The 27,983-nt window shown below is 43.8% G+C and overlaps 2 protein-coding genes across 4 annotated transcripts in view; both read right to left on the bottom strand.

Moving 5' to 3' along the window:
- HOXB3 (homeobox B3) overlaps nucleotides 1-27,983 on the bottom strand; it is a 113,589-nt gene that overhangs the window by 45,601 nt on the left and 40,005 nt on the right. The window contains exon 1 of one of the 3 annotated variants that reach the window (XM_060780869.2): nucleotides 16,959-17,083. The exons of 1 other annotated variant lie outside the window; for it this stretch is intronic. The gene's annotated coding sequence lies outside the window, so the exon portion shown is untranslated. Of the gene's footprint in view, nucleotides 1-5,366; nucleotides 5,440-16,958; nucleotides 17,084-27,983 lie in introns of those variants that run through there. One more of the 3 variants, XM_060780872.2, reaches the window with a different exon arrangement.
- On the bottom strand, nucleotides 21,568-25,427 carry HOXB4 (homeobox B4). The gene is made up of 2 exons (XM_060780874.2): nucleotides 24,866-25,427; nucleotides 21,568-22,824 (listed from the first exon to the last, which is right to left on the bottom strand). The coding sequence occupies exons 1-2, from the start codon at nucleotides 25,290-25,292 to the stop codon at nucleotides 22,490-22,492; spliced, it is 762 nt and encodes a 253-aa protein (XP_060636857.1). The 5' UTR covers nucleotides 25,293-25,427; the 3' UTR covers nucleotides 21,568-22,489.

Here is a 27,983-nt window from a genome sequence, read left to right as displayed (position 1 = left end):
AAGCATATTTTCATTGTGTCTTTTGAAAACCCACATGCCTCTACTCCTCTATCCATAGATAGAATTCTGTTTGGTTGCTATTTTGAGTCAAGCTTGGAACCCCTACAAGTGAATGTCTGATTTCAATGGGTTTGTACCGCTCTCCCAAGTTTTTTCTTTGGGGGAAAAGAACTAGTTAGAATCGAAAAATAGGATGGGGAATGGTTGCTTTGCCTATCCCATTAAGATATTTGAATTCTTATCCTAGGATAAGAAGAAGAAAGGAGAGCCCACTCTGAAAGTAGCAAGAGACGTGAAAGTGAATGTGTCAGAAAATGATCAATAAAGTAAAGTGCTTAAAATATTACTGATCTCCTTTCTATGTTTACCATCTGTAACTGTGTTGCTAATTTTCTGCGGCATTAAAGACCAACCCGAGTTAATAAAGAAATATGCACACAACACCAACGAAAACCTGCTAACGATTTTTACACATTCTGTTTGAGCTGGTGGAAAAGTAGCCTAGGAGCAGAGTTATTATATTACCCCGGATCGATGAATAAACCGATAATGAACACAAATGGGGAAATGTGTTATGATTTAATGAAGCTGGGTGGCTAGCAAATACAAAGACCTAGATGTGGGGAGGGTGGGGGTGCCCTGGTGGGGTCTTCTCTGCCTGGCGGGGAGTGAAAGGTCCATCTCCAAGGAAAATGGTATAAAGAAAGAAGGCTAAGACGAAAGGAAGAATAGTTAAGAAAGAAAGATAGCTGTGGATGGAAAGGGAAGAAGTGAAAAGTAGAGGGAAGTGGGGGGGGGGGGGGGGAGGATCATCTCCAGACCCAACTTCACAATTAATACAACCACATGATCTCATAAATTGTGTCCTTTTTGTCTTTGCTTCTTGCCCATGGACCAAGACAAACACAATGGAGTTGGGTTTTCCATGCTCAACGCTGAAGTCAGCCCCGTTGAAACGAATGGGTTGTTGTGAGTTTTCCCGAACGGTATGTCCATGTTCTCCTGAGTTTCACCTGCATCTATGGCAGGCATCCTCAGAGATTGTGAGGTCTATTGGAAACTAGGAAAATGGGATTTATACATCTGTGGAATAACCAGGATGGATGCAGGCGAAACTTCAGGAGAGAATGCTTCTAGAACATGGCCATACAGCCCGGAAATGTCACAACAACCCAATTATTCCGGTCATGAAAGCCTTCCACAATACATTGACACAATGTCACTAAATAATGTGATATGGTTTTGTAACAGATTGATAGACCTTGTGTAAAAAAAACCAGGGAATTTTCATCAGATTCAATAGAAGCAGCAAATAATATGCTTCAAACTGCTGTCTAATGTGACCAACATAAGTATATTTGTAGGTATAGACATTGCACATGGAAGTATCCAGTATTTCTTTATGAACCTTTGGCCGAATAAGGAAATTGAAGCTCTTGGGTACAAATCTGGCCACTGATTAACTATGGGAAATAACTTGGGAACCATGAACCCAAAGAAGCAGGGGGCAAAACATTGAATAGGACATCGTCCATAGCTTCAGAGAAGGTTGTCCCTCCATTTGGAAGGAGAAACCACTGATTTGGGTCCCTACTCATGCTAGAGTCATTCAAACCAGTGGGACTTGTGTTACTGATTTATTTGGATTGGTCTGGACTCAAGCTATTAGAAAAGTTCCCTATCAATCAATGAATTCAGAAGTGTACTCTTGTCCTTCCAGAGTCCCTGTCCTATACAACTCTCCTCTTTTCTTCCCTCTTCTGTCCAGTATTGATATTCTTAATGGATTTGCCACAAGAAGAAGGACACAGCAATGTCTAACCCTATTGCCTCCTCCCTGCAGGGTCTCTCTGATCCTCATAGTCTTTGTAGCTACATCTCAGTCATTTACGGGGGGGGGGGGGGGGGGGGCTCTGATCTTCATACCCTGACTTCTTTTTAGAGTCTTCTGCTGGGAGGAAAGTAAAGCCGAGGGGCAATGAATCAGTTCACCCAAAGGCTTGGGGTGCTTTAAGAATTCACTACCAACAGGAAAAGGCCGAGTTCGGTGGGATTACCTAAACCAAGTCATCCTGCTTCATTCACATTTTAAACATACCCAATACATAGAGTGGTACCACCATCCTGTACCTGCCTTCTCAACAGTAAACCCCATCGATTTCAATGAGTTTATTTCCAGATCACTGGGTATAAGATGGCGATCTCGGTATCTTTTCTTTCACCCTTCCCTGCTTTCCCCTTAGAAAGCATGTTCTCTTCATCTCCCATATCTTATTTCTTTCTTCCTTTCCTCCTCTCCCTTTCTCCAAGAGCATTTCTGTGGACGGGCCAAAGGAGAAACAAAGGCTTTGTTAAAATCACCCTCAAAAGAAGGAAAGGAAGAAGACAGACAGGACTGGGTTGTTGTTGTTGTTGTTTGGGACGGGGGAGGGCACTCTGAAGCGGGCCCACGCTTGGCTTTCCCGGGGCTTTTTGAACCTCCCTCCTTGTCGCCATTCATATTTAATGAAAGTCTCTGTGTTGGTCTAATTGCGCTACATAAAGGTTTACACTGGCAGGCAGAGTAAAATAGCACCACTCGGGGCGGTGCGAAAAACGCTTGCAAGCCTGGCAAAAGGCAGGAAGAGGGACTCAGTGGGTTTTAAAATGTCGATTGTTGCAATATTATTTCTACTTGGCGCCCGGTTTTTATTTCTTTTCAGGCTGGCTACTTTCTGGAGTCAAGGGGCAACTGAAACAAGGAAGGGCAGGTCAGTTTCGACGGTTAAATTGAATACAACGGTGCCCTCTGTGCTCCTTTCCTTCATGGGCATCTCCAGCGACTCCTTCCCTGCAGTTGCCCAAGAAAGGTCCCTTTTCGGGAGGGGGGGCTGTAAAGGGCAACTCTTTCAGTCCTTGATTCCTTAGAACACGAAAAGGGCGGGGAGGGGATTGATTCTTCTATCCCTTCCCATTTCACAAGCGAGTTTTGAACTTATCTCAAAGTACAACCAATGTTGCCCAATCTTCAAGGGACTTGACGCAGCACCAGCAAACGAGGCCCACAAACCTGCAACTCAAAAGTAAGTCCTAGTAGGTTCGGTGACTCCTAGAGATTGCATAGGACTGTAGTCTCGATCAGCCTCAGAATGAATCCCAAGCAACCAAGGTTGCTTTTTGAACCTTGGATCAAAGGGTTTCTGAAACCCACTGTTTCAAACAAGATCCCTGTTGGCATGCCTGCATATACATCCAGACCTCCAGCTGGATATGTGTGTGCGTGTATATATATATGACATTTACAAATACACACACAAATATATTATATGTGTGATACACACATATGCACACATACATGTATATCCCTGCAAGTTTTGAACGAGGGTGATATTAAAGAGAGCAAAGAGCACAGGTTGTGGATTTCCACTTTAGAGATGAGTTCCCTTAAGGAGAGTATATTGGCTGAGAGAGACACACTGTTGTTTAGGAAAGTCTTCATATATATATTACATTTACAAATAATATATGTGGTATACACACACAAATATATTGTGTGCGTGATATATATATATATATCCAGATTACTGGGTATAAGATGGCAATCTCGGTATCTATATATATCACGCACACAATATATATGTGTATATATATACATGCCTGCAAGTTTTGAACGAGGGTGATATTAAAGAGAGCAAAGAGCACAGGTTGTGGATTTCCAATTTAGAGATGAGTTCCCTTAAGGAGAATATATTGGCTGAGAGAGACACACTGTTGTTTAAGAAAGTCTTCTGAAAGTAGTAGTTGGAGGTCTGGATGTATATGCATACTATGCTCTATGCCATCTTAATTTCACCGAGTCCAAAACTTGCAGGAAATATATAAATATATATATATATATATACACACACACATAAACAGACATATACATATATACATATGCATACAAACACACCATACACTATAAATATATATGCCATGTAAAATAATATATATTGTATTTGTGTGTGTGTGTGTGTATTCCTGCAAGTTTTGGACTAGGGTGAAATTAAGATAGCAAAGATCATAGGTTATATATATATATATATACACACACATACATACACACACAGACATGCATGCACCCATAGAGTATATATGGAGTATTTGTCCGTTTCAGACAAGCCCATTATTTGTGGACTGGAGAAAGTGGAGGGGAGGCCCCCAAATAAAACTCCCCGCTGCGTGTCCTATTGTCCTGCCCTCCTTAGAAATCTACTACAGGTTTTAGAAAGTGACATCTATTGTTCTGCTGTAGCTTCAAGTGAGGAACTTAACGAAAAAACACAGGCTCCTTGGGCTCCTCTCAGGCACTCCCTTCTCCGCCTTTCTGTCTTAGAAACAATTCCTCGGCTATCTCTGAATTGCGCATCTTTGCCCGTTGGCCATTCCCTTTCGCCAAAGAGGTGGTAGTTTTGACCTGAAAGTCCCTGCTCCGGATTATTTCCATCATTTTGCGCGCAATCCACCGGGAAGTTGCACTCCTTGAAAGAAAGAAGCGAGAGCTCAGCAGCAACAGACCCGGCAGAAGACATTCCCGGTGGATTGTGCTGCTGAAGAGAAAAATCTTCCCTTTCAAGTCTAAAACCTCCCTGAGAGATCTCCATCTTTCCTTCGGATCTTGTCTTTCCAAAGTCTGGTGGAGAAGAACCGCCGGCTTTCTCTTTCCATCTCCCCCCTCCAAAATACTTCCTAGCCGCCACTTTGTCGCTCTGTTTTCCACGGTTGCCGGATTGCTCAAAATTTATACAAATCCCCCCTTAATTGGTAATCACAGATGCTTTAATTTAAGACCCCCAGCTATACAGTTTTCACATTAGGTTTTGATCTATTACAGTAAATCGTCTTAAATAATCAACTCGAGGGAGAGGGAGAGAGAGGAAGAAAAGGGAGAGGGGGAGAGAGAGAGAGAGTTCTGAAAGATCACACATCATTTTCGTTTGAGAAATGATTTATCTCGGACGGTGCCATAAACAACACAACTCTCTCTCTCTCTCTCTCAAAGACACACCGACATACAATGGGAGAAAGTCTGTTGCTGCTGCTGGTGTTGACATGTGTATTGTAATAAATCAAAGCAAAGAAAGAAAGGAGGAAGAGAAACAGTTTGAGGATATATATATATATATATATATTCACACACACTATATATATATATATATATATATAGTCACACACACACATGGAATGCCTAGATGGGTATAAATATACACACCACCACAGGGTGAAGAGAAATGGGAGAAAATGAAGATGGCTATTTGTCACATTTTACGACAATAACATTAATAACAAACAATAAATTTACATGGACATACAGACTGGGAGGCAAGACGGGATCTCCCGCTACTTACAATAAGTCCAGCCCTCGGCGTGGCTTCTTGCTTCCTGAGAAATGTTTTATTGCCGCTCTCCCTCTCTCTCTCTCTCTTACACACACATACTCTCACACACACTTTCTCGCTCTCTCTCTCTCTCTCCTTCCCCCCCACCTCTTGGAATAGGCTTATGAGTGTGCCAGAGAGAGAGAGAGAAAGAGAGAGAGGAGTATTTTTTTTTTCAAAGGACAGTTGAATTTCACGTCAGACACAAGGAGACCATGTCTGCGATTTTCCTGACGAATACATATCTATTCTGCAACCTCTGCATTAATTATTTAATGAATCACGTGACTTGGGAGAGGGGGGTTTGGGGGGGCTCTCTGTTTCCTATCCACAGAGAGGGGCCGTTGTGACCTTCCAGCGAAACATTGGAACCTGTGCTCATACACACACAGAGACACAGACACTTTCTATATGTGTGTGTGTATAGACACAGGTACAGCCATCTTGCACACATCTCACTGAGCCATGGAAGCTTCCTTAGAATCACCCGTGTCAACAAGGAAACTCATTCACACGAGGGGGACAACATACACCAGAAATTATTCTTTTTTGTTTACTGTCAGAGGTTGCAATCGTTTTCCAAAGCTTTGTCTGAGGGTGTCATATTCCCACGTGATCTTCTATTCCTTGGTCTTTCCTCTGCTGTTTATTACCTTCCTTTCTTTCTTACACCCATTTATTTTCCGCCCTCTTCATTCCCTCCCCCCACATCCACCCTTTCCCTCTCTTTATCCCTTTCTCCTCATTCTATCAACTGCAATGTTTGGGATTTGACTAATGTCTATCATGGAAGTCAACGAAAGCGAGGAGGAGGAACTCAGTTCTGAATCAGATGACTGGCGAGCTAACAAGAACCACTCAATGTTAAACAGGGAAGAAGTTGTCTAAGGAAGGACCTCGAGACAATAGATGTTGCCTCCAGCAGACAAGAATTATTTCTCCCACCCTGGACCTTTCACAGATATATAAACCCCACTTGCCTAGTTTCCAACAAACCTCACAACCTCTTAGGATGACTATCATAGATGTGGGCGAAACGTCAGAAAAGAATGCTTCTGGAACATGGCCCTACAGCCTGGAAAACTCACAGCAACCCGATGGCAAAATACACTCCGAAACGTTTCCAAACAATGAGTGAGTTGGAAATCAAACGAAAGGCCTGGTTGTATGGTTACTTTTATTGCTATGAGGGGAAAGTGCTCCCTTTCTATTTTCCAGATGATCTGAAGAGATTTGGTGTCATCCTCCTGCAAAGCAAAGGGTTGATCTGAGCAGTGGTTTGATAAACCGAAAAATAAAATCAAACAATGGCGGGGAGGGGGCAAAAGATTGGTCTTTTTCCTTAAAGAAAGGAGGGGAGCTGATATGTAGGTTTTCAAGTCAAGACAAGACAAGAGGGTCTTTTCTGTCTCCCCAACCTCTGTGACAAAAGTAGACCCCCGAGATCAGAAGCTCTGCTGGATGGGATGTTTGTACACATTTTAGCATTTTGAAGAGCAATAGAAAGAGAGAGAAGCACGACCAAGTCCCAGGCTACTCTCCTATCTTCTTCCCAGATTTGGGGAACAAAAGGCTCAGAGAGAGAAAGGGAAAGGGAGGGGTCCAATGAAGCGATCCTTCAATGCAAACCTTGTATGATATAAGCACCTTGTATTTTGCATAAGCCAACGCGGAAGCAAACCTTCTTTTTGAAAGCTGCTTTTGATGTTTCATTTTTTATTTGCTTATTAGATGTTTGCTCCTTGTCTTAGGAGAAGACCCATCTGCCAAATCAGGAGGTTACACATCAGTGACGATAATCTTTAGGTTGCTGTGAGTTTTCCCCAGGGCTGTATGACCATGTTACAGAAGCATTCTCTCCTGATAGTTTGCCCACATCTATGGCGGGCATCCTCAGAGGTTGAGGGGTCTGTTGGAAACTAGGTAAGTGAGGTTTATATATCTGTGGAAAGTCCAAGGTGTGAGAAAGAACTCTTGTCTGTTTGAGGCAAGTGTGTATGTTGAAATTGGTCACCTTGGTTAGCATTAAATGTCCTTGCAAATTCAAAGTCTGCTTCTTCCTGCCTGGAGGAATCATTTGTTGGAAGGTGTTAGCAGGCCTTGATTGTTTCATGTTTTCGGGTTGTGTTATTTTAAGCAGATGTTTTAATTCACTAATTTAATGAATTAAGTATATGTTGTTTATATTGATATGTGTTCAGGGCATCGAATTGTGCCCTTGTTGAAAGGCTCCCTGAGTCCCCTTTCGGGGTGAGAAAGGTAGGATATAAAATAAATATAAATATATAAATGGGTAAATAAATAAATGTCTGGAATTCCTCCCAACAAAGAATTTCCCCAGGTAGGAAGCAGCCAGACTTTGAAGCTGCAATGTCATTTAATGCTAATCAAGATGACCAATTTGCCTTAAACAGAGTTCTTTCTCTCACCCTGGATATACAAACCCAATTGCCTAGTTTCCAACAGACTTCACAATCTCTGAGGATGCCTGCCATAGATGCAGGCGAAACTTCAGGAGAGAATGCTTCTGGAACATGGTCATACAGCCCGGGAAAACTCACGGCAACTCAATGATTCCGGCCACGAAATCCTTCGACAACAATCTTTCTCAGATGCTCACCCCAACTGCAGCCTTCACGCAAAGAAACAAATATTTTAAAAACTATCTCTATGTCAAAACATATTTTACTCTCATCAATAAAGGCTCTATCTTACGCTGGCTTCCTTCAAGAAAATATTTCCGGGACTATTTTGCCAAATCAATAATAGGAATGCGAGACACTCCGATGACAGTGGGATGATGATCATCTCTCCAAGAAAGCTCCATTCGTTTGGCATCGAACAAACCTCAACTCCCCAACAAATCCACTTGAATCCAAGCTTCTCCCCATCTCGCTCAGATCCAGTCCTCGCTGGAGGGAAGAAAGTACCATTGCGGTCAATGGGACTGCTTCCTATATGTTGCCTGGCCCCATTGTAATGTTAGGAAGCCCCAAAGGAGAGTAAACAAAGAACAAAAGAGAAAGCGGCTGGGCTGCGAGGATACCGTGAATAAGGAAAAAAGGGGGGAATTTGAGTGGGGAGAGAGGATGAATTCTTCAAAAATATACTAATGGAGTAAAAAAGAGAGAAGAAGAGACAAGATTTTGAATCTTCAAGCCTCCTGGACTGTTGAAAGATATTTTTAAGACTGGAAGAAGAAGAAAAAAGGGATGAAAGAAGGTGAGAAAGAAAGCAAGAGGAAGAAAGAAGGGTGGAAGATAAAAGGCAGGGGGGAGGAATGAAGCAACAAGAAAGAAAACGAAAACATGTCTATAATCCTTTAGTTGCAAAGGAAACCTAATTCCGTCCCTCCTCCTCTTTCTCTCCCCCCTTTTTTTCCTAAAAAAAAGAGAGCAACTTTGATTTAAAAAGATGTTTCTTGTCTTCTCTAGTTCAAAGGAAAGGAAGCGCCTCGCCTCACCCTGGTAGGTGCGAGAAACCGAGAGGGTTTTTCTCCCTCTCAAGATAAAATGAACGTTTATATAGTGGGAAAGGCAGATTGATTTACGAATTTAAACACGCCGGTTTTATTGGGGATCATAAATCTGTCAGGGGGCTACCGATCAAACTGAGAGCGCTCCCAAACTGCGCCTCGGCCAGGCAGAGCTCCCCGCCTCCTTCGCTGTCGCTGAAAGGGACGTTTCTGCGGAGGGGAGAACAGCGGGATCCTAACACAAAGTGTGTATGGGGCGGGGGGGGGGGAGCTGTGTGTGTGTGTGGTTTGAAGGTGTGTGTGTGTTGGGGAAAGGGCCTCCAAAGCCAGGGAAAGAAAGGGAAAGGGGAGAGAATGGATGCAAGTTGGTACAAAAGGGCAGGAAGGGTGTGGAGGAACCCCACACCTTTTCCCTGCACTGGGGGCCCTTCCACACAACTCTATATCTCAGAATATGAAGGCAGAAAATCCAACATTATTTGAGTGTGGACTCAGGACCCCTCCACACAACCCTATATCCCAGAATATCAAGGCAGGAAATCTCACATTATCTGAGTGTAGACTCAAGGCCCTTCTATATAGTCCTATATCCCAGAATATTAAGGCAGGAAATCCCACATTATCTGAGTGTGGACTCAGGGCCCTTCCACACAACCCTATATCCCAGAATAACAAGACAAGAAATCCCACATTATCTGAGGGCCCTTCCATACAGTCCTATATCCCAGAATATTAAGGCAGGAAATCCCACATTATTTGAGTGTGGACTCAGGGCCCTTCCATACAGCCCTATATCCCAGAATATTAAGGAAGGAAATCCCACATTATTTGAGTGTGGACTCAGGGCCCTTCCATACATTAAGGCAAGAAATCCCACATTATCTGAGAGTGGATTCAGGGCCCTTCCATACAGCCCTATATCCCAGAATATCAAGGCAGGAAATCCCACATTATCTGAGTGTGGACTCAGATATCCCAGTTCAAAGCAGACATTGTGGGATTTTCTGCCTTGATATTCAGGGATATAGGGCTATGCAGAAGGGGTCTTGGACCAGGAGTAAAGCTTGGGCCATGGGAGATGTAGTTTCAACACATGCCGAAAGGGGACCAAGGGATGAAGTTTTGACACCACTTTAACTGCCACAATTCCATGTTATGGAGTCCTGGGAGTTGTAGTTCGATGAGGCAGGAGCACTTTTGAGCAGAGAAGGCTAGAGACCTTGTAAAGCCACAACTCTCAGGATTGAAGAAAACGGAGAATCAGAAGAGACAACTGGCAAAACTACCTCTTGCCTAAGAAGACCCTATGAGATGCACGGGATCGCTCTAAGTCGACAGGTAAGACACACAGAGAGAAAGCAGGAGGTTAAAAATTGCTTTTAACCTTCGAAAAACGGTGTGGTGTAGTGATCTGAGCATTGGGCTAGGACAATGGAGACCAGAGACCGTATTCTCTGCTCAGCCATGCATGAGTCACTCTCTCTCAACCTCCTAAAAAGGCAAAGGCAACCCCTCACCACTTTGAAGAAATAATGGCATGAAAACCCCTGTGATAGTTTCCTCTTGGGGACCTTCCAGACAGGCCTATATCCCAGGATCTGATCCCAGGTTTTCTGCTTTAAACTAGATTATATGTGTTCACACTGCCAGATAATCCGGGATCACATCCTGGGATATAAGACCTGTCTGGAAGGACCCTTAGGGACACCATAGGTCGAAAACACTTGAAGGCACACAACAATGACAACAAAAGCCAAGGTAATTAATATGTGCCTTCAAGGAGTCCCTTCTATACTGCTATATAAAATCCAGCTTATCTGCTTTGAACTCGATTATATGACAGTGAAGACTCATATAATCCAGTTCAAAGCAGATAATGTGGATTATTTGCTTTGATAATCTGGATTATATGGCAGGGCCCCATTGCCTTCCTGTCAGGCTGAGAGAAGTTGCCTTGCCCCAGGCCACCCAGTGGGCCTCCAAGGATGAGGCAGGATTTGAACCCAGGTCCCTCCGAGGCTGGCTCTACATTGCCTTACCTGATCCTAATTTACTTTCTTATCCCAGATTACCTGGTAGTATAGACTCATATAATCCTGTTCATAGCAGATAATCTGGGATCAAGTCCTGGGATATAGGGCAGTGTAGCTCCAGCCAGAGGCTTAACCCAATGCTCAAAGCACCACACCACGCAGGCTCACATATGTCCTCCTATGTGCCTTTCTTTGTGTCAACACAAAGGAGGTGAGCCACACAAGGGAATAGAGGGGTGGGCAGATGCGGGGGGGGGGGCACCCAACACCATACATACAAGGGTTCATCTCCTTCTTCCTTACCTCTTCTCCATACACTGTTCAGTCCCTGCACACCCATTGTTATTTGCTTTACTTTTGTTATTTTCATAAGATAAAGTGATGGTGGAAGAGAATAGGATAATTCTTTGTGTCCTGTTCCTTCCCTGCCCTTATATTTGGGCAATAAGCCTCCTGAGTAGCCACTACTTGGAAGACACTGATGGGGAAGACTTAATGTATTTTGGTGGCTGGTATTTGAATCCCACTTCAGCATTAAACATTTCACCCACAAACCCCTTACACGTAGGGTTGCCAAAGTGAAAACTGAAGAGGGCCCTTGTACAAGATATACAAGAGGGGCATTTGGTAGAGATTGCTTGTTTTGGGTGACAAGAAATTCCCTCTACTGCTCAACTCTTAAAGGTACAAGAACCCCCTGGAAGCGGGGTGGGGTGGTAATTCTGGCAATCCTAAGGATTATATGGAACTAAGTAGATCCCTTTATTTTTATGTCAGGGCTCTAGCTAAACTGATTTGGCAATGCCCGGGAAACGTTCAGGCACTGTCAAGTCTATGGCCTATTTTAGGCACCTTCCACACAGCCATATAACCCAGAATATCAAGGCAGAAAATCCCACAATATCTGCTTTGAAATTGATTATCTGAGTCCACACTCAGATAACGTGGGATTTTCTGCCTTGATATTCTGGGTTATTGGGCTGTGTGGAAGGGCCCTGGGTCCACAGTGACATATTTTCCAGTTCAAAGAAGATAATATGGGATTTTATTCAGCTGTGTGGAAGGTCCCTTAAAAATAAAGGTAAAGGTTGTCCCCTGACATTTAGTCCAGTGGTGTTCGACTCTGGGGTGTGGTGCTCATCTCCATTTCTAAGCCGAAGAGCAGGCATTGTCCATAAACACCTCCAAGGTCATATGACTGGCATGACTGCATGGAACGCCCTTAGCTTCCCACCAGAGCGGTACCTATTGATCTACTCATATTTGCATGTTTTCAAACTGCTAGGTTTGCAGAAGCTGGGACTGATAGCAGAAGCTCACACCACTCCCCTGAATCGAACCTGTGACCTTCCAGTCAACAAGCTCAGCAGCTCAGTACTTTAACCCACTGCGCCACCGGTCCCTTGGGTACCTATTAAATCAGGGATCAGTTTTTAAATATCCCTTTTCAATGCTGTATGCAAAGGGGGAGATATAAGTACATTGCTCCCAATTCAGACCCAGTGACTTAACTCCCAATGAAGTCTGTAGGAAATCGGCTTTGATTCCATCTCCTTTATAAATAAAACAACAATCTCTAAAAGGCTGCCTCTGCCTTGTTAAGACATTTCATGGACCTAGGAATAAACATCCCTAAAAAAAAGAAAAAAATATTGAAAAGGCAACCTCAGAGAAGAGAGAAGGTGGGAAAGAGGGAGAGGTGAAGGAAGCACAGAAAGACAAAAGACCGGCAAGGCGGCCATTTTAGCCAAAGAAAGGTCCTTTTGACCAGCTGGTAGATCTCAGAGAAACAATCAAATGACCCCGAGCAAGGCATAATCAGTACCTTTTCCTACGACACTGGCTTACACGTGTCTAGATGCTTTTAACTTATCATGCTAAACCGCAGAGAGACCTTTAGAGAGGGAGGTCTTGAAGAAGAGGTGAAAGAGGTGGAGAAGAGAAGGGCACAGAAAGAGAGAGAGAGGGTGAGAGATGTCAGGAGCTTCTCCCTCGCATTAGGGAGAGATTCAGCAAAGCTAAGCGTCCTCTGAAGCAAACAACAAGCCAAACATGTTGCCCACACCTTGCTTCAACACCTTCTCATCCTCACGTTGCATAAGACCATTGTTCTTCAAGGAGAGGAGAAGGCAAAAGGGGGAAAGAGGTGGAAAGGGGGGCTCAGTGCCTTGACTCAAACCTTCCCTTCATCGACACCGCTGCTGGCGTTATTGGTGTGGACAATGAAAACGCAAAGCTCATAGTACTTGGGGCGATCACAACCGTACCGATGATTCAATCCATGACATCCGAACAGACCGAAGTATGTATGATGGCGACGCCTTTAAATCAAACAAGCTTTCCATCATCCCTGCCTGTCTTTTTCACACAGTGATTTTCAACCAGGCCTCTCTGCGCTTGGGAACTTTGTCAATCAGGGAATGGACAAACAACCAACACAAAAGGGTTGTTGTAGTTTTTTTTTCGGGCTGTATGGCCATGTTCTAGAGCAGTGTTTCTCAACCTGGGGGTCGGGACCCCTGGGGGGGTCACGAGGGGGTGCCAGAGGGGTCACCAAAGACCATCAGAAAACACAGTATTTTCTGTTGTTAATGAGGGTTCTGTGTGGGAAGTTAGGCCCAATTCTATTGTTGATGGGCTTCAAGGGGCTTTTTGATTGTAGGTGAACTATAAATCCCAGCAACTACAACTCCAAAATGTTAAGGTCTATTTTCCCACCAGTGTTCACATCAGGGCATATTGAGTATTTGTGCCAAGTTACGTCCAGATCAATCATTGTTTGAGTCCACAATTCTCTCTGGATGTAGGTGAAGTGTAACACCAAAACTCATAGTCAATGCCCACCAAATCTTTCTCATGTTTTCTGTTGGTCATGGGAGTTCTGTGTGCCAACTTTGGTTCAGTTCCATCATTGGTGGAGTTCAGAATGCTCATTGATTGTAGGCTAACTATACATACCAGCAACTACAACTCCCAAATGACAAAATCACCCCCCTCCTCAACCCCACCAGTATTCATATTTGAGCATATTGGGTATTTGTGCTAAATTTGGTCCAGTGAATGAAAATACATCCTGCATATCGGATATTTACACGACAATTCATCACAGTAGCAAAATTATAGTTATGAAGTAGCAACAAAAATAATGTTATGGTTGGAGGTCAGCACAACATGAGGAACTGGATTAAGGGGTCACGGCATTAGGAAGGTTGAGAAACACTGTTCTAGAGGCATTCTCTCCTGACGTTTCGCCTGCATCTATGGCAAGCATCCTCAGAGGTTGTGAGGTCAGAGACCTCACAACCTCTGAGGATGCTTGCCATAGATGCAGGCGAAACGTCAGGAGAGAACGCCTCTAGAACATGGCCATATAGACCGAAAAAAAACCTACAACAACCCTGTTATTCCAGCCATGAAAACCTTCGACAACACAACCAACACAAAAGGCTGAAAATTACTCCAAACTGGAGGCGCAAAGAAGCGCATCCAAGGTCCGCAAACACAAAGAGAGGAATTGGGGGAAAGGGGGTCGGGGAGGTGCTGTTTTCATGTGTTTGCCCCCTTTTTGAAAAAAAATATTTGTGTGCCTGCAGAGTTGGCTGGAGGCCGCCGCAGCGCCTGTGCGAGCCATCCCACACTGTCCGCACAATGTCCAGTCTCGGAAAGGTCAAGGGGTTTGGAGGGGTCACTCTGCAGCCGCGATGCCAGGCTAATCGCTTAGAAAACGTGTCCCTTGGATGAACTCGAGGCTCAACTCCGCAGCTCGCCAGGGTCACACATTTTCGTTTCATACCAACCCTTCTTTCCCCACCCTGAAATGCAGAGAGAGAGAGACAGAGAAAGAAAGGGAGGAAAGAGGAAAAAAGAGAAGGAGAATCGGTCACTCACACCTTTGTTGACGAGCCTTCCAAAAATCCACACGCCAACATCACCTTAAGGGGCGATTTTTTTAAAAACTAGATATTCACTAGCCACACCTCCTCTTTTCCTATCTACCGTTATGAAATACATCACATTATCCTTATACTCTCCCCTGGGATAAAGAGTTCGTGCGTTTGGGAATGCTGTGTTAAAAATCCATGCAGAAAAAAAGACCCACATTCTTCAAAAAGCAAATTAATTGGAAAAGCAAATTAAAATATAAACCCCCGTTTTCCTAGTTTCTAACAGAAACCGAGGGCCAACTGAGGGCCCTTCCACACAGCCATATAATCCGGATTATCAAGGCAGAGAATTCCACAATAACAGACCTAATTTTTTCAAAAAGCAAAGTAATTCAAAAATCAAATTAAAATGTAAACCCCCGTTTTCCTAGTTTCTAACAGAAACAGAGGGCCAACTGAGGGCCCTTCCACACAGCCATATAATCCAGATTACCAAGGCAGAGAATTCCACAGTAAAAGACCTAATTTTTTCAAAAAGCAAGTAATTCAAAAATCAAATTAAAATATAAACCCCCGTTTTCCGAGTTTCCAACAGAAGCTGAGGACCAACTGAGGGCCCGTCCACACAGCCATATAATCCAGAATATCAAGGCAGAAAATTCCACAGTAAAAGACCAAAATTCTTCAAAAAGCAAATCAATTAAAAAAGCAAATTAAAATATAATCCCCCATTTTCCTAGTTTCCAACAGACCTCACACCCTCGGAGGATGCCTGCCATAGATGCAGGCGAAACGTCAGGAGAGAATGCTTCTGGAACATGGCCAGACTGTCCGGAAAACAGACAACAACCCACAAATTAATTCCAACGCTCTGTTTCCTATCCTAACTCCAGGCAGCATCTGCCTTAAAAACACCGAAAAACATCTTACTGAAGGCCCTTCCACACAGCCATAAAATTCAGAATATCAAGGCAGAGAATTCCACAATAAAAGACCTAAATTCTTCAAAAAGCAAATTAAAATATAAATCCCCGTTTTCCCAGTTTCCAACAGACCTCACAACCTTTGAGGATGCCTGCCGTAGATGCAGGCGAAACGTCAGGAGAGAATGCTTCAGAAACATGCCATACAGCCCGGAAAACTCACAACAACACACAAATTAATTCGAACACTCTGTTTCCTATCCTCACTCCTATCAACATCGCCTTAAAAAACACACAAAAATATTACCGAGGGCCATTCCACACAGCCATATAACCCAGAATATCAAAGCAGAGAATTCCACAATATATGTTTTGAACTGGGGGCCCTTCCACACAGCTGAATAAAATCCCACATTATCTGCTTTGAACTGGAATATATGGCAGCGTGGGCTCAGATAACTTAGGGACCTTCAACACAGCCCTATACCCCAGAATATCAAGGCAGAAAATCCCATATTATCTGAGTGTGGACTCAGATAACCCCCGTTCAAAGCAGATATTGTAGGATTTTTCTGCCTTGATATTCTGAGATATAGGGCTGTGTGGAAGGACCCCCAGTTCAAAGCAAGCATTGTGGAATTTTCTGCCTTGATGTTCTCGGTTATATGGCTGTGTGGAAGGGTCCTGGGTTATCTGAGTCCACGCTGCCATTCATTCCAGTTCAATACAAAAAATGTGGGATTTTATTCAGCTGTGTGGAAGTGGTCTTCGAAAGGTCAATTACGAAAACCAATTTAAGCAAAACAAAGCATCAAAAGCCCTGATCTTTCCATCTTTCCGTTCCTTTCCTCTCTCTGCCCCCTTTACAATACTCTTGAAGACAAAACAAAACAAAACAAAACACAACCTCTACCATAGATGTGGGTGAATCGTCAGGAGAGAATGCTTCAGGAACATGGCCCATACAGTCCGGAAAACTCACAACAACCCAAAACAGAGATCCTCCCAAGATTGGAAACAATGACAACTTCTGCGCTTCTAGATCCATTTACTTAAGAGTAGCACCATTGAACCCAATAGGATTTACTTCGAGTAAGTAAACACATTTGGAAAGAACTGGACTTCACAAGACTCGGTTTTGAGAGCAGATTTTATCCCCATTTTCTTCATTGTAAAAAAACAAAGAAAGCAACATACAAAAGAACCAACCAAGTCATGTTTATTTTCAAAAAAATAATGTTGTTTACCTTTTTGTTTTCCCATGATTTGTCTCCAGGCGCTTAAAGGTGGTGCTCAGATCTGAAGTAGAGTCTTCCATATTATTTTTTTAAAAAGGAACGACTTTGTATGTGCTTGTGAATAGACTATATATATATATATATATATATATATATATATATATATTCTCACTAGACATGCACATACACAAGTCCCTTGTAGATATCTTGAAAAATTCAAGGCTCCCGGGTATTCTTTTTCCCCCAACAGAAGGTCTGCGAGGTTTGCTGTTGAATAACAATAGGAAAAGGATAAGTATTTGAAGAAAAGAAATGATTAATGATTTTTTCGGTATAATTCTCACATTTTTCTCCGCTCCTGACTGCTTTTAAATGCTTGTGAACTTTTAGGGTCTATAGAAATCTCCACCCTAAATCCTATTCATGCTCTCCAGCTTTGATTCGGTTCTATAGAAGCGACCTTCTTAGTTACCACGATATGCTTTTAAAGTTTTGTTGCAAGAGAGGGGAATGTCTTGGTGGATCCCTGAAAAGGCTGGGGCAAGCGTCTCAATGGGAATTTCGCCAGTGTGTTTGGGAGCCGGCCCAGTCTTTGGCAAATTCACGCTTCTTGCTATCTAAAAAGGTTTCTCAGCCCCATCCACAACTCATGGAGGCTCCTCCATTGACTCACAATGGTATCTTCTGTAAACAAAGCCAAACTAAACCATTTAATTCACACGGGAAGAATACATATATATATACACACACATATATGTTTTAGATCTTTATCCAGTTCTTAATCCCAACTAGATTAGTCATATCGAAATCGATCAAAATTTGCAAAAACAACTATGTAAATCCCATAGTTTCAGTGATATTATTATAGTTAGGAATAACAATTACGCTATTATTATGTGATACCTGCATATGTCTACAAGGCCCTGACTGTTCCAGAACATCTACTAAGCATTGTATTTACTTGAAGTTAAGACCTATTAATTTCCATTTACTTCCCAAAAAAATGTAGTCAGGGTGACACTGCTGTGCTGCCTTTGATTTATTCTACACCACTCTAATACAAACACTTTAGATTAAATGGGAATTGGATTGCAGCCACCCTCTGCAGTCCAGAACCCACTTGCTATATATACTTTTTCTCCTGGCTTAAGGGGACAGTTGCAATGAAAATGGGGGCCCTTCCAGACAGGCCCTATATCCCAGGATCTGATCCCAGGCTTTCTGCTTTAAACTGGATTATATAAGTCCACATTGCCAGATAATCTGGGATAAACAGTAAACCTCGAATCAGATACTGGGACATAGAGCCTGTCTGAAAGGGCCCTAGGTCATCAACATTAGGGTGTTGGGGGGGGGGGGGGGGGGGAGAGACATTTTTGTAAATGCCTATACAATGCCTTTTACCTATAGTTAGCCTATGTAGATGACATCATACAACACACATTGGGCTGAATCCAGACTCCTGCTTATTTTGCATTGGCAACACATTGGCCTCTTCTACACTGCCATATAATCCATATTATCAAACCAAATAATGCACATTATCTGTTTTGCACTGGATTATGTGAGTTTACACTGCCATATCATCCAGATCAAAGCAGATAATCTGGGTTTTATGTGGAAGTGTAGAAGAGGCCTTAGGAAAAAGAACCCTGAAATTAAAAAAAACCTGGTGAGACAATAAATCTCATCTGATCTTGGAAATTAAGCATGGTCAACTCCAGTTAGTACTTGGATGGGAGAACACCAACTAGGAATAAAAGATGCTGTAAGTCATATCTCAGAGGAAAGAATTGACAAAAATCACCTCTTAATATTTAATGCAAGGCCATTCAATGGTAATCAAGATGGCTACTTGCAACATTCAGACAGGAGTTTTTTCTCCCACCCTGGACAGATATATAAACCTCATTTGCCTAGTTTCCAACTGACCTCACAACCTCTGAGGATGCCTGCCATAGATGTGGGCAAAACGTCAGGAGAGAATGCTTCTGGAATATCAAGATGGTCACTTGCAACATTCAGACAGGAGTTTTTTCTTCCACTCTGGACATTCCACAAATATATAAACCTCACTTGCCTAGTTTCCAACAGATCTCACAACCTCTGAGGGTGCCTGCTATATATGTGGGCAAAACGTCAGGAGAGAATGCTTCTGGAACATGGTCATATAGCCCTGAAAACTCACAGCAACCCACCCCTTAATACTCTTTGTCTAAGAAAAGACAATAAAATTAATGTGGTCTCCATACCACATGCAACTCAAAGTCACATATGTACGTATGTGGTATGGCCCAGACTAATTCAAGACCCATTTATTTCAGTGGACCATGCATTCACTCCAAGTAACCCACCAAAAATAAAGTCTGAAGATAAATTTCTGTATTTGACTTTATATAATAACCTTATTGAAACAGATGCTTGGATAATACAAAAAGAGGAAGAGAAAGTAGAAGAACAATACCCAAGGTTTGAATAATGAATAGACCCTGGCCTACAGGCAGGTTAATACAATATTTATCCCTCATTCTAAAATTACTTTGTAGAGGGGTGAGGAGGCCCGACTGAACCCAAGGGGAATTTGAAATGAATTTGACCTCCATTTCTATGGATCTAGTGTAGAACTTCCCACTGGATTCAGCTCTAAGGCAGAAACAATGCAAGGATCCTTTTAGGGAAAGAGGGGATTTGAGAAAGGAGAAAGAAAGGAAGAAAAATAACGGTTTTCTTTGTATGGTCCAAGATCTCCCCCTCACCCTATAATTTGTAACTTAGAACTGGAATGCTATTTCGTCCTAAACAGTATTTTCGATACTTTGTATGAGAAAGAAAATGAAAATTAATACAAGAGCTCTGGAGCACAAAAGAAGTCATTTGTCTTCTTGATTATCTATTTGCTTGTCAGAGTTTGAGCTATTGCAGCGGCTGGCTCCTTTGTAATATCAAAATACACAGAAAACCTGCAAACACCAAGAAACATCTGTGCAAAAATTATAGTCATTACATGTATTAAATACCTTGAAGAAGAAGGTACCCCTTTTTTAGTGGTGTGAAAGAAGGAAAAGAAAGGGGGGAAACATACCTTGGAGACAATACTGATGCTTTCTATACTCCTTCAGGGTTATTTGTGTTGAGATATATACACATATACACATATAATCAAACGACTATTTTAGTATATTAACCAGTTTGGAAAGGAAAATGTAATCATGCTGATGGATGTTCAAAGGGAATAAATCATCCATAAGGCTTATCTGTAGCTAAAAAGGATATAACCTATCTTTTTGTTTCTGGGTTGTTGTGAATTTTCCAGACTGTATGGCCATGTTCCAGAAGCATTCTCTCCTGACGTTTCACCCACATCTATGTCAGGCATCCTCAGAGGTTGGGAGGTTGCCTGCCATAGATTCAGGCAAAAGGTCAGGAAATAATGCTTCTGGAATATGGCCATACAGTCTGGAAAACTCACAACAGCCCAGTGAGAGAGTGTGGGTAAGCTCCCTCTGTCAGCTCCAGCTCCCCATGTGGGAACATGGAAAAAGCCTCCCATAAGGATGGTAAAACATCAGAAACATCCCCTGGGCAACGTCCTTGCAGACGGCCAGTTCTCTCACACCAGAAGCAACTTGCAGTCTCTCAAGTAGCTCCTGACAGGAAAAAAAAATTAGAGTGGAGTCTCAGCCCCCTTCCACACAGATTTCTGCTTTCAACTGGAATATGTGGACTCAGATAATTCAGTTCAAAGAAGATATTGATTTTTTGCCTTGATATTCTGGGTTATATGGCTGTGTGTAAGGGCCCTCAGAGATTGACAACAATAAACATCAGATAGTATCTTAAAAGCAAGCGTCTGCAAATGAGCACAACAAAGGATAAGTGTCTTTCTTTCTTTACAGTTGCTGCTGAGAGACATTCTGAAGCACACAGACAGCCATGTTCACAATAAATGTTTTATTATTTCGAGGTTGTTGGGGTTTCTCTCTTTTTTCCATTTTGGTTCACTATATACACATAGGATTTTATGGATATCACACAAAACAACAAGAGGTAATTATACAGAACTACAGGAGGGGGGTGTTATTTGTGTGTGTGCCCCCCCTTCCCCCAAGTTCTCCGGAATCACACCATTTCGGAATGTCGTACAGAAAGGAGAGCAACTCGGGAAGGGAGAGCGAAGCAAGGAGGGAGTATAGAAAACACATCTTTCTTCCTTCCTCCCAGGGGAATTCCCTGAAAATCCATCTTTAGGCGCACATCCAGTTCGAGAAAGAACGACCCCGGAGGAGCATCCTTATATTTACGAAGGCTCTCCTCCCCTCCCTTCCGTTTTAATAGCCCCTGGAACCCAGATGGCCTTAGGTTATAATCAACTTTATAGACTGAAATGCGGGTCTTCCAGGTTAGGCAATTAACCTGGAGGACTTCCTTCGTTTTCTTTGTCCTTTAATTACTTTGGTTGCTTCTTTCTCCCTCGCTCTCCCCATTTTTTGGTTGCCGCCCTCCTTCAGCTGGTCACCCCTCTTTCTCCAGTGGCACCTCATCGGAGCCCCCCCCCCCCCATTCACCCGGACACCCCTCTTTCTCCAGTGGCACCTCATCGGAGCCTCCCCCCCCCCATTCACCCGGACACCCCTCTTTCTCCAGTGGTACTCCATAGGAGCCCCCTTAGCACAATAGGTTAAACCAGGACTGCTGACGAAAGGTTGAATCTGAGAAGCGGGGTGAGCTCCCATCTGTCAGCTCCAGCTTCTCATACAGGGACATGAGAGAGCCTCTCTCAGGTCATTCTCTTACACCAGAAACGTCTTGCAGTTTCTCAAGTCACTCCTGACATGGAAAAAAAACCCTCATCTGATCTGGAATATAACTAATGCAATTTTTTTCAGGGCTTTGAGATGTTTACTATTTTATGATCCCATATTTCCACTGTCCATAGCTGAATCAAACCGATGCCAACACCTGGGGGGAGTGGAGGAAGTGGAGGGGGGATGCTTGGCGTTCAAGTGGGGTTTGGTGGGTGGCGTGGGAGGGATGGTGGGGGCGAGCGAGAGTCCAGTTCTCCTTAGGTGAAACCGGGCCTCATTTATTAAAGATGACTCTGCCTGTCGAGCTAATGGCTGGCATAAGGTCCTTCGTTTGTACGCGAGAGTAAACATGACAAATGGGCCCGGGTTTGGCTTGATTAAGGATGAAAAAGGGATCCATCTTAGCCAAATCCAAAAAGAGAGGGGAAAAAACCCACCCACCCCTATCTCCTACAGAACAGAGCAGCCCCCACCCCCCTTTCAACCCCGCAACACACACAACCCTCCTTTCCGGCCAAAGGGAGAACTCCCCCCTCCTTCGTGCCTCCAATTCTCCTTTGTTTCCTTCTCCTCTCATATAAATAGTGTTCCCACCGCCCCACTCGCCCCCTCCCCTAGAGCTCCCCTGTTTCTTCCTCAAGGGAACAGCGTCCCTCCCTTTCATACAGCAGTTCGTAGCGCACATCCACATCCATATCCACACATACACGCACACAGAGCACACTCGAAGGAGGGTTATAGGCTGGGGGTGGGGGTAGGGGTGGGTCCATTGGTTCGGTCCTGGGGGCCGCCTCCTCCTCCCCCTCCGCCTTGCACCGGCAGGCTGGAGGCAGAATTGGACCGGATCTTCGTGTTGGGCAACTTGTGGTCTTTTTTCCATTTCATCCTCCGGTTTTGAAACCAGATCTTGATCTGGCGCTCGGAGAGGCACAGGGAGTGGGCAATCTCCACCCTTCGCCGCCGGGTGAGGTAACGGTTGTAGTGGAATTCCTTCTCCAGCTCCAGGACTTGCTGCCTGGTGTAAGCTGTCCGGGAGCGCTTCGGTTCCCCTCCCGTGTAGTTGGGGTTGACTGAAGGGAAGACATAACAAAAGGAGAGGGAGAGGAGGAGGAGGAGGAGGGAGGGAGGGAGGAAGAGCGAGGAGGGGAGGGGGAGGGGAGAGTTGGCAACGTTACTCTTCGGGGCCCCATTGAACAACAACAACAGCAACAACGCAAGGAAAGAAAACAAACCGCTTCATACTTGAGGAAACGGAAGGAAAACGTGACAACCAGTTACAAAGCAAAACAAACCCCAAATCACCAACACTACCACCCTCCCTGTAAGGCGCAAAGAGATCGGATCTCACTCTGGGAAGTAAACCCAGTTGAGATGAATTGGAATTCTGTCCATTGCAAATCGGGGCAGAATGGCAGCCGAAGCCTCCAATCCCTGTTAATCTTCCCTTTGCACTTAGAGGACTTTTATAGGAGAAAACATGTGTAGATGGGCTGCCCTAACGCTTCCATTCTTGGGGACGGATCCAGTCCAACAGCCACATCTTCTTCCTATTCATTTTCAAGTTGTGAAGGATTGGTTGCTCTCCTTTATCCTATGCCCCCCCCCCCTTCCTTTCTGTCTCTGCCTGACCCTCTCTCTCCAAACTGGCCTGTTTTGCCAGCTGTCCTAAAAGAACCCTGCTTTCTTACACACATCTGAGCCTAGCCTCCCACAACCATAAAAAAAAAAAAGAAACAATTGAGGTTGCTGTGAGTTTTCCGGGCTGTATGGCCATATTCCGGAAGCATTCTCTCCTGATGTTTCACCCACATCTATGGCAGACATCCTCAGAGTTTGTGAGGTCCGTTGGAAACTAGGCAAGCTGTGTTTATATATCTGTAAAATGTCCCGAGTGGGAGAAAAAACTCTTTTCTGAGAATTGTAAGGAGAGAATGCTTCTGGAATATAGCCACACAGCCTGGAAAACTCACAGCAACCCAGTGATTCCGGCCATGAAAGCCTTTGACAACAGAAAGAATTGAGGTTCTTTCAAATGTCCTTGGACCAAAGGTCGCCAAGAGTTTAAGCAGCTGTGCTTTAAAACCTGCCTAGAGTTAATTCTGAGGGCTCAATCGTGGTTAGTTCAGAGATAACGTGGTTTTGGGATCCCAACGTTGGTTGGGAAAAGAGGAGGGAGACAGAGAGCAGTCCATCCTCCAAAACTTTGCACTCAAATTCTTAAAATATCCAGCAATGAGTGACTAACATGTGAGTAAATAGTAAATACATGAAAGACGTGGGCACAATGGGCCCAACGCACACAAGTGTTCAATCCCTGGAAATCTAGAAAATTAGGCATCAACTGTTGTCTACATCAGCCAGACAGACAACACTGCCAAACCGAAGTGCTTGGGCTGAAACCAGTTCAAAACCCCTGTTGCCAAAGAGACTTGGACTCCAATACTAAGTCTTAACAGACTCTAGGATCGCATTAGTGCTGGATGGCGATCTACCCACGTGGACCTGAAAAGTTGGCCCTGCACCCCAAAGTTTCACAAAAGTTTCACCCCACATGGAAGCCAACCTCCCTTGATCCTAGATACAGTTTTCCTCGGAACTCATTTCCACTCAACCCGGTGGGAGTCTCTTTTCAGTGAACTGGATATGAGGAGGGTTAAAAGGAAGGGGGAAATAAACAACCCTGGAACAGAAACGTTTTAAGCATTGTGCTACTATAGGCTACCTCAATAGGCATTCCCAGCAACAAATAAAGAAAGAGCCTTCCTAAAAACTTTTTTCCTGTGGAACATTCTCTAAAGGGTGGAAGAAAGAAAGAAAACAAGGAAGGAAGGGGAGAGAAAGAAAGAAAGAAACTGGAGGAGGATGTTAACAGGGACTTCAAAGGCAGTTGGCCAAGAAGAGCCATAAAAATTTATGGAGGATGTAATTATAGCGCTCTGCAAACAGGGAGACCATAAATCTCCGAGGGGAATGGTTCTTTTACAACAGGGGCAATAAGCTTTTTTCCCCTCCTTTCTTCCTTTTCCTTCCCCCCACTTCTTCATCTTCCCAACAAGACTTTGAGGTGCAGACTAGTATAAAGCGATCATCGGCACTTTAAGGTTCACTTACCCGAGCTAACATGAACCTTCTTCATCCAAGGATAAACTACCGGCTCTTTGCAAGCGGACGGGCTTTGGTTGAGAGAGTTTTGGCTACAGGAAGGCGGTGGGCTTGGCGTGATGGATTCGCAAGTGTGGTTTGGTTCGGACAGATGGTTTTGAAGTCCAGCGGGAGCAAGGACATGCTGGCTGCGGGGAGATAGGACGGCGGGTTGGTGCCCAGGACCCTGGCAAGGAGGGTAGGAGGATGGTTGGTTACAGGCGGACCGCGCTGGGTACAACGCCTCGTGTTGGAAAGAGTTCTCCTCTCGCCTCTGGCCGCCGAAATACTCCGGAGAATGACTGGGAAGGTAATCGTGCTGGGAATATTCTTCGCAGGGTGGGAATTTGGGGTCCACATAGTTGGAGTTGATCAAGAAGGAACTCATGATGGCCATTAATATAACGCTGTGGTGGTGGTTGGCCTTTTTTGGGGGCGGGGAGGGCGCGCACACTCCCGCTCACTCACACCGCACGCACACCCCCAAAATATACTAAAATTTATTCCTATTTCTCGCGAGCCCCCCTCCCCTTCTCCCCCCTGCTCCCTTCCTTCCCTTCCCCTCCCCTTCTCACTCGTTTTCCTGTTTGGAAGAGACCTCCTACTTTTGCCGTCAACTGAACAAAGTTAGACGCCACGTGATCCCAGGAGCCAATGGAGAGGTTGCTTGGGATTCCCGGATAAGGAAATAATCAAGAAGGGCAATGGCGTTGAGGGGGGTGGGGGGAGAGATATGCTTGTCCTTTCCCCTTCTTTGCACGCAAACAACTTGGAGAGAAGTTGCAGTCAAGTAAATTTGTATTAGGCTCCATTGCACCCGGGACTTGTGGGACAGATAGTTCTCTTTTGGTCACTCTGCCAGGATTTGCATAATTTCCTATCCCAAAGACATCAAGTACCCCATTATCCCTATACAGAAGTCACAAAATCCAATGTGTTTAAAATCAGTGTCACTTCTAACGTACACAATACACCGTCCTTTACAAAGTCAAAGATAAATAGCAACACATTTAATCTCAAATAGAGGTGATTGGGAGGCTTTATTTTGCACATAAGTCCTCTAGTTCCTGTTCTAAGTTTTGACGCTGGAGTCCAGCCACTGGCAAAGATAGATAGAGCTCGTTTGAGATCGATAGAAATGTCATTAACTAATTCGGATTACCCATTCCTTTAAAAGACAGTTAGCTTCACCCACGCACCCACTCCCCAGTTGAAAAAAATGCAAATACTCGGATAGGAGAATTATAACTACCCTATTAATTAAAAGAGCATTTATTTGGGGGGGGGGGATAAAGTCTGGAAGATAGGAAACGCATACATTTTCTCTCTCTTCTTCTCCATCAATCATCTGTCTCCTTGCTAAATGTATTTTGTAGGGTAGGTGATACACAACTGTTTTGCAATCCTTCGGGGCAGAGACCTATTTCTTCTGTGATGTGAGGACATCCTTCGCTAGGAAAGCGCTTTCTCTTTAACCTCAGTTGACAGAAAGGTGTGATTCTGCAATACTTTTTGGCAAATATAGAAAAAACAAGAGGGGAGGAGACGTTCTTATCTCCCTCTTAAACATTTATGTGTTAAAAAAGATTACCAAGAAAACAAAGTTCTAGTCGGGTGATTCCAAGTCGGAAAATATGAGTGTTTTCCCCCAAAACGACATGCCATCCACACAAACATTGCTGCCAGCAACATCAACACCAATAATCTCCAAATTGATAGCGACAGCAATACAACAAAAGTATATTTTTAGCAGAATTCCTGGATTGGGTTGTTGTAGGTTTTTTCGGGCTATATGGCCATGTTCTAGAGGCATTCTCTCCTGACGTTTCGCCTGCATCTATGGCAAGCATCCTCAGAGGTTGTGCGGTTGGAGACCTCACAACCTCTGAGGATGCTTGCCATAGATGCAGACGAAACGTCAGGAGAGAATGCCTCTAGAACATGGCCATATAGCCCGAAAAAAACCTACAACAACCCAGTGATTCCAGCCATGAAAGCCTTGGACAATACATTCCTGGATTGTCAGGTTTCTCTTTTTTCCTCCCCTCCATTCCCCTCTTCTCTTTCTTCTCCTTCTTTTTCTTCTTCTCTTTTAGGCTGCTGGTCCGTAGCGTTTGTGTCTACTACATATTCCCCTAGACGCGAATTTGTGACGCAGTGTTTTTTACACAAATTCGGATCTACAGGGTACATACAGAAGACAGAGAGACATTCTGCTCAGGAGAACACGTCTTCTTTGTGGCTTAGAGCCAGAACCAAACTTGGCTGGGAAGGGGAGGAAAGCGTCCAATTTCCAAGCGAAAGAATGCCTGCAAAGATTTGTTTGCAACACAGGAGCCAAAAATTCAAGGAGTGTTAAACTGGATCCGTAGTCAAATTCCATTTCTCCCATCTCCACCCCCCAATAAATACTGATACTAGAAACTTAATGGACAAGGAAACAAGGAAATCTAAAATAGGTAGATAATTAAGTAGTTAGATAGGTTGGTGGACCAACAAGGACATCAAGCGGGGGAAAAATTCACCCACAATCCAGATTTGCAAGATTTATTATTTAATTAAAACGAAAATTGCTTTTTTTGAAGGAGAATAGCCTTCCTTTTCCGTCCGTTTTCGTTACAAAAAACAATACAAATCTTTGGGTGATGTATTTGCCTACCATAGATGTAAACAGACGGGAAGGTGAAGAGGGAGAGATCTAAAACCACGCAAAAGGTGTGTTTCCAAAGGCGATCATTCGTTTGAGTTGTTGTAGGTTTTTCGGGCTATAGAGCCATGTTCTAGAAGCATTCTCTCCTAACGTTTTGCCTGCATCTATGGCAAGCATCCTCACAACCTCTGAGGATGCTTGCCATAGATGCAGGCGAAAGGTTAGGAGAGAATGCTGCTAGAACATGGCCCGAAAAACCTACAACAACCCAGTGATTCCAGCCAAGAAAGCCTTCGACAATACATTGATCATTCGTTTTCTCGCCAAGGGAAGGAAGTAAAGGATCAAAGGGATCTTATGTCCCTTTTCCCCCTTCAAAAAGAAGGGATATAAAGCAATAAAATATGCATATTGTGGGAGCAATGAACCTTCTGTGGG

This window comes from Anolis sagrei, chromosome 6 (assembly GCF_037176765.1).
Source record: "Anolis sagrei isolate rAnoSag1 chromosome 6, rAnoSag1.mat, whole genome shotgun sequence".
NCBI lineage: Eukaryota > Metazoa > Chordata > Lepidosauria > Squamata > Dactyloidae > Anolis > Anolis sagrei.
The sequence above is the reverse complement of the archived record's forward strand: the minus strand, read 5'-3'. Positions and strand labels throughout refer to the sequence as shown.

What these genes read in the sequence shown, in the direction of transcription:
- HOXB4 (XM_060780874.2), bottom strand. Translation starts at nt 25,292, where the DNA reads ATGGCCATCATGAGTTCCTTCTTGATCAACTCCAACTATGTGGACCCC. An exon ending in GAAGGTTCATGTTAGCTCGG is followed by an intron (nt 22,825 to 24,865) that starts GTAAGTGAACCT and finishes TCTTCCCTTCAG; the next exon opens with TCAACCCCAACTACACGGGA.